This window comes from Ooceraea biroi, chromosome 8 (assembly GCF_003672135.1).
Source record: "Ooceraea biroi isolate clonal line C1 chromosome 8, Obir_v5.4, whole genome shotgun sequence".
NCBI classification, from domain to species: domain Eukaryota; kingdom Metazoa; phylum Arthropoda; class Insecta; order Hymenoptera; family Formicidae; genus Ooceraea; species Ooceraea biroi.
In genome coordinates this window covers 5,341,184-5,353,555 of record NC_039513.1, presented here as the reverse complement: position 1 = coordinate 5,353,555, position 12,372 = coordinate 5,341,184, and the positions used below count along the sequence as shown (strand labels likewise).

The 12,372-nt window shown below is 42.1% G+C and overlaps 2 protein-coding genes across 3 annotated transcripts in view; both read right to left on the bottom strand.

The window, feature by feature from the left end:
- Positions 1-12,344, bottom strand: part of LOC105279739 — a 242,150-nt gene extending 229,806 nt beyond the window's left edge. Inside the window, exons 1-3 of one of the 2 annotated variants that reach the window (XM_026971817.1) lie at positions 12,222-12,344; positions 11,424-11,553; positions 6,806-6,902 (exon numbers count right to left, since the gene is read on the bottom strand). The gene's annotated coding sequence lies outside the window, so the exon portion shown is untranslated. Of the gene's footprint in view, positions 1-6,805; positions 6,903-11,423; positions 11,554-12,050; positions 12,177-12,221 lie in introns of those variants that run through there. The other variant, XM_026971818.1, reaches the window with a different exon arrangement.
- On the bottom strand, positions 10,236-11,407 carry LOC105279749 (probable rRNA-processing protein EBP2 homolog). The gene is made up of 3 exons (XM_026972060.1): positions 11,357-11,407; positions 11,164-11,247; positions 10,236-11,054 (listed from the first exon to the last, which is right to left on the bottom strand). The coding sequence occupies exons 1-3, from the start codon at positions 11,405-11,407 to the stop codon at positions 10,236-10,238; spliced, it is 954 nt and encodes a 317-aa protein (XP_026827861.1).
- Positions 12,345-12,372: the final 28 nt, after the last annotated feature.

The window sequence follows — 12,372 nt, the reverse complement described above, 5'->3', positions numbered from 1 at the left end:
ATACAATTCGCGCTCGGCAGGCGTGCAAGCGACGCGCTACGAGGCTTTGGGGGCGAGGATAATGACACTGCAACGAAGGCGTGCAAGGAAATCCAGAGAGTTAATTAGGAAGTACCGCCGTATCAGTCGGCGCGGTCGACCCGCGATCCTCAGAGGAAGAGGAAGAGGTACTCCGGTGAGGTAGGTAGTGGTGATGCCTTCTCTTTAGAAGGAGGGGATCTGATGCAAGATGTACGAGGCGAGACCAGGTCGGGAAGATATGGTCGAGGTGTATCTTATGTACGAGGATCTTAATGTACACATTCGCGCGTCTTAAAGGCGAAAGTTAGTTATCCGGAGGTGGCCTAACTTTCGGCATGGGGAGTGTCTGCAAACGCGCTCGTACTCGTCGCCGTGTGATCCGTGAAGTTTGCGCTTACGTCGAGATAATTCACAGGGTGTCTTTTTCCGCAGTAAGACGAGACAGAGAGGCGGCGAAGATAACACGAATTATTTACGCGCACACGATTATGAATTTAACTTTGGACGAATATATATTTCTTTTGCGTGTTCGTCGTGACTGCTCAAGAGCTCCGTACGACCAACTACTACGGACTGCCGCTAAGGACGACTGCATTGTGAGAACTTGCTCAAAGACACAGTTCAGCTTTATGCTAAATAAACGTGAAATATTCTGCAGCATGAAGCATTTATTGCTGCTTTTTCGCTTTTAGCTTGTCGTTACATGGAGGTGCACGGTCTTCTAGACACAAATTTTCCGCTGAATGCAAGCAACACCTAACAAGTAAAGTGTGCCGTATTTTTATTTCCACGTTGCCAAGCTACGTCGTATATCAATTTCGAGCAAGAGCACTCGAAACAGATTTTCACTTAATGGCACGCGCCGGTATACTCGCAGCAGTAAAGAGTTCAACGGTACGCAACCTCGCGACTATTATGCCAAAGTGCGCGCAGTTACAAAACTCCCTTTTAACTGTCGTCTCGCGAAGTGTCGTAACGCGCACCGAAGCATCATATTTACGTTTTCTAAACGAGAAAAGATATACGATTCGACGTTGCAGAAGCCGGAGGATCAAAAATATCTCGACACCTTTGAATCATTTCGTTTATCAACTTAATATTTGATTCTCGCTGCGAACTTACAAATTGCATCGCGACACTACTGCATGCTTCTTGTATATTTATAAACTTGCAAATAGAAAAAAAACAGGAGAAGTTTTAAATTTTCAAACGAATCCTTGTTTCAGAAGTATGTAACAATTGATACACGTGTCTTTTATATAATTTTTTAAAATATTTATATGAAACTTATACTTATGGTCAGTAGAACAGACTATTCTTTCTTTATCTAAAAAAAATGAAATAGTACTCTGACACTTTTTGACACGCCGCTACCTTCACAACATGCGACTCATTTAGCAATGTTCTGAAATTCATTCGAGCTAAACGTTTGACAAATCGCATACGGAATTCAATATTATAGTTTGACGAGAAGGAATGTTGGCGGCAATCGAGCGTACCTTTGGCAAAAATTGCGTCGCTGCGCACCCAGCGAACTCCGCAGTTTTAATTTCACTTTGCTGGAATAGAGGCGGATAGTATCGGCGAAAAAAGAAATGAGCAGTCGCCCGTTTACCAACCCGCATATATAGGCACCACCGACGCGATGGGTATACACGGATCTATTATTCATGCATGAATTTGAAACGCACGTTACGCCAAATTGGTACCCTAAAGGGCTAACGTGGCGTACTGAATATTACAAGCCGTTTTTAACATGAAAACCCGTTTTTAACATGAAATTCAGCGTATCAGATTCATACATGATAGATGTAAAGGAGTTTCACGGAAAAAAAACCTATTTCGCCAGGAAGTTTATGTAGAAAAGCTGTTCGGTAGCGCGGTATGACGAAAACAAATCAACGGAACCGATCGAGCTATATATCAAACGGTTAGCATATCATTATATTATGCATAAAGACGCAGAACAAACATGGCTATATACCTGTACTGCTCTAGTAATATCGTTTCGTGTTACATAACGTAGTGGATATTCTGAAATTCTGTAATTCCGTATTCTTCAGTTAAACGGCAGAATAGAAACATCTCTGTATCGCACGATCTTAACAAAATGGAATCTCTTGCACGTAAAAGCTGGTATTTGGATGTTTTCTCCTAACACTCGGTGCTACCAAGGCGAAGGACTCGCGGCCGTAATGGCAGAAAATTTCACTGCGCACGGAATTACCCGGCAAGCAACAGTGGCAATTGTCGCAAAACGCGCAAGTATTTCCGTGCCATTTTGTAGTGAACTACGATGGAAAATCGAAATTTATCGCCACAACGAAAGATCACATAGTACTGCTGAATAAAAACCGCAGACATAATTATGTGATTTTCTCTCATTTCTTATTTTTTTTCCCACACGTAAGCGAATAAAATGCGTAGACATGTTAAACAGAACGGGCAAACTGACTAGCTTTTTCTGAGAAACTCGTCTGTAGATATCATTATTTAAATATAATCCATTTTTCTAAGTCTCTCTTGCATGCGAAAAACGCGTACCTGCAGTAAATCCAGCATTCACAACTTTACAGAAGGTACAAAAGTTCATAAAAAAGGAGATGAAAACATAAAGCAAAAGTTTTCGTGCTACGTTTGCACAATAATCAGATTTCGAGGATTTAAACGATTTTGACACGGGTGGTACGGGAAAAAGTTTCAATCCGCCGCTCTCCGCAATTAAGCGTAGACGTACGCTGTCAGATACACTCACGTCGCTCGCGGTACTCTAAAACTCCGAATTCGTAAATCAACATGCACGATATTCGCGAGGAGCCATCTCATCGAGCGAACGAGGACTCGAGATTCCATTCTGGAGAGATATCGATCGCGCTGGCGAAAGAAATGATGTAATCAAATGACGAATCTAATAGGGACGAGATATTCTTGCCAGTCAGTCGCACAACCGTATTGATGGCATAGTAGCAGACTGAGAACTCATTACCGTTCGCGGTTAACGATTATCGAATATCGGAAGTCCCATATTTATATCTACATATAAGCCCAGACATGTGCACGCATGCGCGGGCGAGAACGGGAAAGAGAGAAAGCGAGCGAAATAGTTAGCCATACATGACAGCCGCACCAAAAGGAAATAGCTAGAAGCACTGACAAGGTATTTACAACCGAACTCGACTACGGTGTAATTGAAACGTCAATTTCGTGACTGTGCACTTTCGCAACCGTGGTAGCGACAGCGACTACTAGGGTAATGCAGATTAGATGAGCAAGAATAATAAATACACGCCGTGTATATTCTCGTATCTTATTTTCCTTTAATAATAATGAAATTAAATGTGATTCATGTTTAATTATCATATTTGCATATATTAAAAATCTGTTTTTAAAATATCGGAATATTATATGAGGGAGAGGAAAGGATTGTCAGATAATACTGTTAATAGATAACGGAAATTTGATCAACTACTAAAACCTAAAAAAGACTCATCCTTCATAAAATGTAATAAAATGAAATCTTGGCTATGTGCTGCAATTATTTTATCTTTCCAACGTGTTCTTCGTGTACATGATGAGTTTGGAAACGGAACGTCGAAATTCGCGTGCTTGATAGCAACCCCCGTCCCCTTCGAACGACGAAGAAAATGAAGAAGAACAAGAGGAGAAAGAAGACGAACGGAAGCAGAGCGATCTATTGTTGGTTGCCGCCGGCGAAACGAGGCGGATCATCTTTCGGGGCAGTTAAAGTTTTTATCGTGGCCAAGAAAGAAAGAAAGAGAGAGAGAGAGAGAAACACGCCGACCATACGTCACAGCCCGGCGAGTTTCCCTCAGCGGGTCCCCGAACTCGCGCGGCGGCTATTTATAAAGAAAAATTACGCCCTCGAGATCGCGTAATGAGCTCTCGCAGCAAATACTACGTGCGCAACTGTCTGTCGGCGGTGCTCCGCGCGGTTAATAATAACGGAATCCTTTTCCCGCCCCCTTTGCCTTTTAACGGATTCCGTTTCACGTATTTACCCGCCCCACGGTAACGAACGAGCGGGTCCTGCCGCTTTTCCGGAGAAGAGCGCAAACGATTAATATCGACTTCATTATTAGCAGGATCGTCCTAACAAAGAGTTATTTTCCCGCCGCTGCGATGCGAGGGGTGGGAGGGGGCAGGAAGGGGGCGAAAGAGCGACACCCTTCTCCATGGACCCGCACCGTCACCCCCGTCAGTCGCTCTCTCCTCCTCACCGTTCATTTCCTTCACGGATATATCTTGTATTGATATTTGCCTTCTTTTATTGCACATCTCTTTGATGACGTTACGCGACGTGATTACTCCCGTGAAAATAAAGCGCCGGTACTAAGCTCGTTAGTTCTATATGAGAGTTATGAGTCTCGATGAGATTTATATATATATATACTGTCTAGACGTTGCATAATCCTACCGCGAGAACACGGACTGTGTAAATCGCGTTGAAGAAATAACTGTCTCGCTATTGATGCGATTAGGTTAATTAGCTTGTTCACTTGTTATTGTGTGTATGTGCATCTGTGTTTCTGTCACAATCGATAAGAAGCGTGAGAATGATAAATAAGTTAGCGTGAGCTCTTGATGCTCAACATAGATATTTTATATGAAACAAATTCGTGAGATTTGCTAATTGAGTCTTTCATTGAGCCTAGATTATAATTTGAATGACAACATAATTCCGCAAGGGATGATCAAGCATGACGAAAGAATAGAACTTCGTTTGCATTTGGCTGCAATGAGCGGTAATACTATTATCCAGCACGGCCATTGATCGGTAATAATATTTTCCAGCATGACCATTAATTAAAAATGCAAATAATTGCATCTTAATTTTATTACGCATGTAAACGGGCATGGATTCAAATTACGGTTCCGAGCGAGCTGATTGAAATTTTTTACGTAAAGCATACAAATATTTTGTGCGAAATTACGGCTCGTTTACTTTAGAAAACGAAAACATATAGAAATTCATTGTATGATATTTCGCAGCATTCAACAATAATAACGCAGGTCACGATCCAATTAAAAGCTCATATAGAAGCAGATCGATAAGTTATATTTTTTAACATGAATAAGCAGTGAAAATATGCACGAGAAAAATCACGTTCCATGATGCTCGCAAATCGAATAAATTATTGAATGCTCGCGAATGAATCATCATAGTACCCGCAGAAAATAAAGCCAAGTATTCGGTGTATCGCTTATTGGTATGCCGGTGACACGCGAGTCCAATTTGGTTACCGGCGTCTGCGAATCGCCGAATATCATCTACTCCATTGAAATTCCGGTATAGGTATGAGACGCGATATCGCATTTGTCTCCCTGACTGTGTTACCTAACGCTCGCATTTTGGCGCCTGTTGTTCTCCCACGAGAACGTGACTACATACCAATAAAGCGCGATCCTTTTACGTAGCGCTTAAAAAAATATCATTAATTGCTGCATTTTACGTATTCGTAAAAACAGTAAATATATTAATTAAAAGTTATAATAAGTTAGAAAAATGATGAAAGCTGGTTTGTCACAAAGAAACAAATTGGCTTCAGAAAATTGCAATAACACACATAAAAAGTATTTTGACAGTTTTTAACAGTTACGATATTTTTATAAGGCCATAAAATTCTTAAGTACTTGGAGTATTGCTCAAGCACCGGTTAACAACACCAACGCGCGCGTTGCGATTTCAGCGTACATGTAACCCGAAAAGTTCCGTGCACCTGGCGTGCAGTATCGACTCTCGCGGAATGGATTCTGCAAAACAGCACGGGATAGATTTAGAGTTGACCTTTGTCAGATGACATTTTCGTCGGATGCTGCTTCTCCGGATATACAAAGACACGAGAGTATGTCTAGGGATGAATGTCAACGCGATTTATACTTCTGAGGAAAAGCTGTGCTCTCTTTGTGGCGCGGCTACACAATGGCTATTCTTAGATGGACATTCCCGCGCGTATTACCTAGAGCATATACCGCGGATATACGTTGAGGTTTTAAGCGAAATTGTCCTGAAAATAGGCACTTCGGCGGATAATTGTTTCAGCTTCGCGGTAGCAAGCTGTTCGCACCGATCATCGCCTTGGCGGCTACCAGTCGATACAGTCCCGTGTGTTTTCGCGTGCCGACAAGGGCGAATCACGAGCGAATGCTCGTAATTCTCTCTCATCCGCGGCGGAACGAGTCAGACGGGTACAGGGTGCGCTAAGGGGGTGGTGGGCAGAAAGGGAGGGCGCGCCTTTCCCTTACCCTGTTCGCCCCCGGCACCCCTTTCTACCCTTCCGCCTGCTCTTTCGTAGGGCACAGTGGAAGCACCCAGGGGCAATTGAAACTCACGGCCATTTACTGCATTTCAATAATGGTTTCCCATCTCCCTTCTCCGTAGGCCCTCCCCGCGTATCCCTTCCCGGTTCTCGCTGCACCACCGCGTATCTCTCTCCTCCTCTCCCGTGGTCCTATCCCCTCGACCCTTTCTCGCCCTCGCCACCACTTTCCACGTACGTGCAACACGAGAACACGAGCTGCACAGTCGATTTACTACGAGCTTTATGGTACACACCGTGCGAGAGCACGCAGAAGTACCCTACGGCTAACTATCCCGCGCGCATCTAACACGGGCGACTGTATTATTCCCTATAAGCTATCTCGGACCACGCGCGCGCGCGCGCGTGTGTGTATGTACGTGCATGCGAAAGCACGCGTAATAGAGCAATTTTTGTTTCTCCCGGAAAGCTCGTTTACGCATCAGAAGAAAGAACATGAAACATACCTTTGCCGACGAAAGTGGAATCCTTGAGTCCGCTCCTCCAATCCTTTCCTCATGGTGAGTCGTGCAGCGTTCTCGCGCATCCGTGAAACAGATGAGCCTGTAACGAGATGAAACGAAACGTGAGATTTAATTAGCAATCGTTCATTTAATGAGACGTCGTTCAACGTAATCCTCGCTGAGGAAAAATTAATCAGAATTGATCGTTGGTTTTCGCCATCAGTTGTCCGCCGACGGGCGGGCCCTTACGAGCACATGTTATAAGGGGACCGGTCAATTATGACGGCGGTGAACGTAAACCACGGGGGTGAATATCGATTAAGCGATCGGGAGAGCGCCGCGTCCTATAATACGCGGGATCATTTCAGAAGCGCCATCGGAGGCGGATAATTGAGATGGATATTGAATCGTCGGCGTGCGACACATTTCCGTGGGCTCATTGCCGTCCGGTACCCAGATACATTCGTAGTATCGGCCGGTACGATACGTACGGTTTCGGTAAATTTGAAATCGGCCAAATCGCCCGCAGACAATGGATGAAACAAATTTTGCCCATTAGCAGCTGGCGGAAGGTACGTGTCACACGCTGTAGTTGCCGTCAATACAAATATCTGCTCGCGAGATGTGATGATATCCGTATGCGGTTCCCGCATATGTGTGTCCACGCATCCCTTCATACACATGAGAATACGCGGAAAAGCGTGAATTTATTTCGCGAAATCGCGACAAATCCGGGATATACGGCTATGAAAATATGACGATTCGCAAATTATACTGCGATCGGCCGAGCTGAAGCTGTTCGGGATTTATTCGTGTCTTGGACAGAGGAAGGGAATTCAACGATTCCGGAGCCCATTTCACGATTCCGGAGGAAGACTGGAGAATTCATTGCCCGACCGAATGAATTCCCGTCGATTCCCTTTAATTCATCTATTTTCCGCGCGGTGAGTCTTCGAGTGCTGTCCGCGTCGCATTTTTACGGGTGGTTTGGTCTGTGCTAGACGGACAGGACGCGCGTCAAACGGAGCATATGTTGCACACCGAGCGCAGACAGGAAGGCAGACAGAATAAGAAAGCGAGCGCCAGCATGGACCCGATGCTCTCTCACGCACACGTCACCCCTGACACGTACGTAATTGCCTAGATTCGGACATCGCGCAAAAAAAGGTGAAAACGCATCGAGAGCGGTACGAAAACAGCTGTTACGTGGATAGCGGATTCCCATGGTGAGCTCTCTCGTGAGCGCTCGCATCAACCCGAACGCGGTGGACAATGTAGCTGGGATTTAAATATAATAACCCGCGGCGATCGCGCAATAAAAAATGGTTTCAAAAAACGATTTTACATATCTGCAGTCTTGTGCTTTGAGGGCCATCGAATCTAACAAATTCAATGGTTTGCGAGTCCAATAAATACAGATTTAATTAATATTGTTCTCCAGACCACTCAATGTTAATAAATTCAATTAATTACGGAAAAGTATTTTTTAAATAAATTGATCATGATTGCACCAAGTGTTCTACTCGAAATAGATCATTTTGATTACTTTTATATTTCGTTATTTATAATTTGTATGCTAGCTAGATATTATTTGATAAAGTATGTAAGTCATAAAAGAGAAAATTAGATATTTGTATCTATGATCTCTGTTTTTAAAAAATGAAATGTTTAATTTACAGAAAACAATTTAGTCAGAATAACGTCAAATAATGAAATGTTTGTGAATTTACAAAAAAATACAATTTATGAAAGAATAATTAATAACAATTCAGAAAAGAATAATTATTGATATTCGATAATATGCATTGCCTATAATAGTTCATATTTTTACGTATATGACATCTAAACGTTTCCGTCCCTTTTGATATGTGCACAGTCATATAATGCAATATACATTTATATATATTATATATATATATAGACTCTTGTACACATATAAAGCTATGGACGAAGGGTCCAAACCTTATGTACGCAACTCGCAACGGCGGTATTTCCGCTCGCCAAATAACAAGTTGTATACATTCGGTGCCCAATCACGCGTATTATCCAGTATTCTGTGGATCGCCTAATACTTCGACAATCCGAAACATCGACGAACACGTGTTTATACCGGGTGAGCCACACAAGATGCATTTGACTATAATAGAAAGTTTTGTTATTATTTAAGGTAGTTGTTGAAATCTTTTTCATAATTATTATTTATTATTTCAAAAGATTGTAAAAATAACGATAATTGACAGGTGATATAAAGTGTATATTAAAATTAATTAGAAAACAAGATTCTATTTAGAAATCCGAGGAAATTTAAAAGATCTCCCTTTTAATTGGATTTTGTGACGACTCGGTGCGTTTAAATATTAAGCGACTCCTTAATTAAACCGTTTCGTGACAGTGAACTCCTAATTGCTTGACATCTTCCATTTCTAAATCACCTTGTATGTACATTTACCGCAGGTACACGTACCACGCAACTCTCGAATTTTCAATCGACGCTCGCCAAAGCACGTCCGAATGATACACTCGGCCTACGAGAGGAACGACGACAGGTCCGGATCGTTATCGACGTCCGGATATATCCGTCGATGGATCAACCACCGATAGCTAGCGGAAAGGCGGATCGTTCGCACAGGGAATGAGGAACATCGCGAGAGCACATACAATCGCGTACGTGTGTATCGGTGCGCACGATTCGCAGGAGGGTGTAATAGACGATGTAATCGGCATCCTATGCGTGTAGCGTCGTGTGTACATACAAGGGATTGTCTAATGTGGAACATGTTGTCAGGTGATCGAATTCTGCAGCGCGAATTTCGCGTCAAGGCACGCTATTGTAATTTTTCCTGTTTTATTGTACATGGCGTCACGCGAAAGCTCAGCTGTAACAAGTCACACGATCATGAAACAAAGAAAAATATTAACTATATATTTCGGCAGGTCAATTAATAAATTGCATATTTAATGTAAATTACATACTTATTGTGAGGACTGTAATAAATTTTCAGCAGGCTGAAAATATTGAAGCTCGCAATTTCAGTTTTCTTTCTCACTCTGTCACAGTTATTAGAGCATATTTAATATTACACTTACTAATTATTGTACCGCGAAAATGAAACAAAACGTGATGCAAATTTACAAATATGAGACACACATTAATCTGAACATGGCTGCGTGTAGAATGAAATTTTCACACCAAAAAAGATGTCTAATTATTAAAAAACAAAACAATTGATACATGCCGTTACGATCATTCATGGTTTGGTTAAATTTTTGAGTAGCAGATAATGACTAAAACGAGGAAGTAAATCGTATCGTGTAAAGTTTCATATAAACATTTTATTGGTCAAGAATCGAACTATTCGATTATAGTGTTAACATCGATATATACAATCGCATGAAGAATCCAAGCTTGTCACACTCACTGAAAGTTCTTTCATCACTTCTTTCTCGCTTTCATTTTTACTCTACGATTTTTACCTAATCTTTGCTTTCCCTTTCCGCCCTTTCCAGGAACAGTTTTCATTCTCCGTTGTCCCGATTTCTGCGGTCGTCTATATTCCGAGACGTCGGCCGAACTGCTCTTCGTGTTCCATTTGCTATTGCGCTTTTTACCTCCGAAACCATACTTTTCAGCTTTCATTTTCGCTTTCAATTGCGCCTTCACAGCCATTTTACGATTTGGCTGTTTTCCACCCTTCTGCGGTTTCTTCTTGTCGTCCAAAAAGTCGAGATCTTGCCGTACACCCTTACGATACTTTTTAACCTCCTCCAGCATTTTCCTCTTTTCTGCGTGCCTCTTCAGGGTTGCCTCAACCTGCACCTGCTTGGCAACCTTCTTTTGCTGTCTCAACTGTCTTATCTTCTCCGATCTTTCCGCGATCGCCTGTTTCTTCATCAGGTTCTCTCTCACTTTTTGCATGTGCTCATCTGTTTTCGCCATTTCAGCAAAATAATCGTCTGGCCTGATTGTCGGTACACCAAGCTTCTTTAATCTAGCGATGCCATCCATGACTGCACCCTGAGCCTGACGGTGGAACATGGTCTCTCTACGAAATTCATTTAGAACAGGATCCTGGGACGGTTCATACTGAGGCAACTTTCTATTTCCCTGCAGCTGCTTAGCGCGCCTGACCTCTTGCTCCTGCAGTTGAAGCGCTAACTCTGGTGCCAGCGGTGCCAGTGCGTTTACCATATCGAGTCTCTCGATCCATGGTAAATTCAACTTTATTTCATCCACCTTCTCCTTCATGAGACTCTGCGATTTGTTTGCAAAACAATTTAACAGTTAGATTAGGGTTAGGTAAATTATTGTAAATACACTAAAAAATACCGTAACAATTGGTGACAGTGAATTATGCACTTACAACGCAATTTTTCGGCTGCTTCTTTGCCTCAATGACAGCATTGATACCCGGTTTCAGCAATCCTTTTGCGAACGCCTCTTGCAGCTGAACACGTGAAGGACAAAGAGGTTAGGATATTACTAACAGAAATCTTGAGCTAATAAGTTTCCCATTCGAGGAACGCGTGCTCGCTCGTCCTTCTGCTATTGCTTACCTCCTCATCAGATGAATTAGTCTCCGAATCTGATTCTGACATTTCTGACATCCTGCAATTAATTTACCTTTCTTACTCGAATTCACCGGCAGAATAAATCGAAGATCCGAACTACGATTTCAGCACTAGCGCCGCTGTACTGCACGCGATAAACACAGCTGGATGCGTCCTCTGGCTGTGCTCTCTGGTAAAACAATCTGAAAGTTTAATCATAAGGTAAATTATAAATCGAATGCAAACATTTTTATTTTGCCGTCTTTCTGTTTATTTCGAATAAAAGTTTTGTCTGCAAGTATATCGGTCATGGCACAGAAAAATAAGAATATAATAACAGGTTCGAAATAAAAAAATTATTTTCTAAAAATCTCTGTTCTCTATTAAAAATTAAAGAATGAGAATGTATTTTAGCTTCATTTTTTTTTGTATCCAGAATATGATCGAAAATATGTTAAAGTACATTATCACAACTCGGAGCGACAAGATGTTTCAAGGAAAATAATTTAAGATTTTACCTAAAAAGTGTCGATCATGAAGGAGCTAAAAACATGGCGCATTGAAATATTTTGATATTGAATGGTGCAATGGCGGTGGTTGTATTTTTGTAAAAACGTTCTTGTCGCTTCTAACAACGAACATAGCTTTCCAAATACATCTTTAGCAAAATCTTCGTTAAAAAGTGACACATCTCTCATACCTTGGATGAATCTTTTACGGAAAAAAATCGTACAAAATCGTTTCCGAGATGCATTTGCGCGTTATCAACAATGTTCTCGTAATATGTATCCAATTCGAGCTTCAAGGAGCGTACGCAGTTGTGTAGAAAACAAAGAAATTGAGAGTTAAGTGCAAGTAATGAAATAATTACAAGTTTTTGATTGCGTCCTTGGCGGAGAAGAATTCAAGGATCTGCGTCGCGAATCAAATTTCACTTTCCCTCGCGTATCGTTATCCTCCTCAGTCTCGCGGAAACTGACGACAGTGCGACTGTGCTGCTAGTAGTGCGAGCAGAGGCGTCT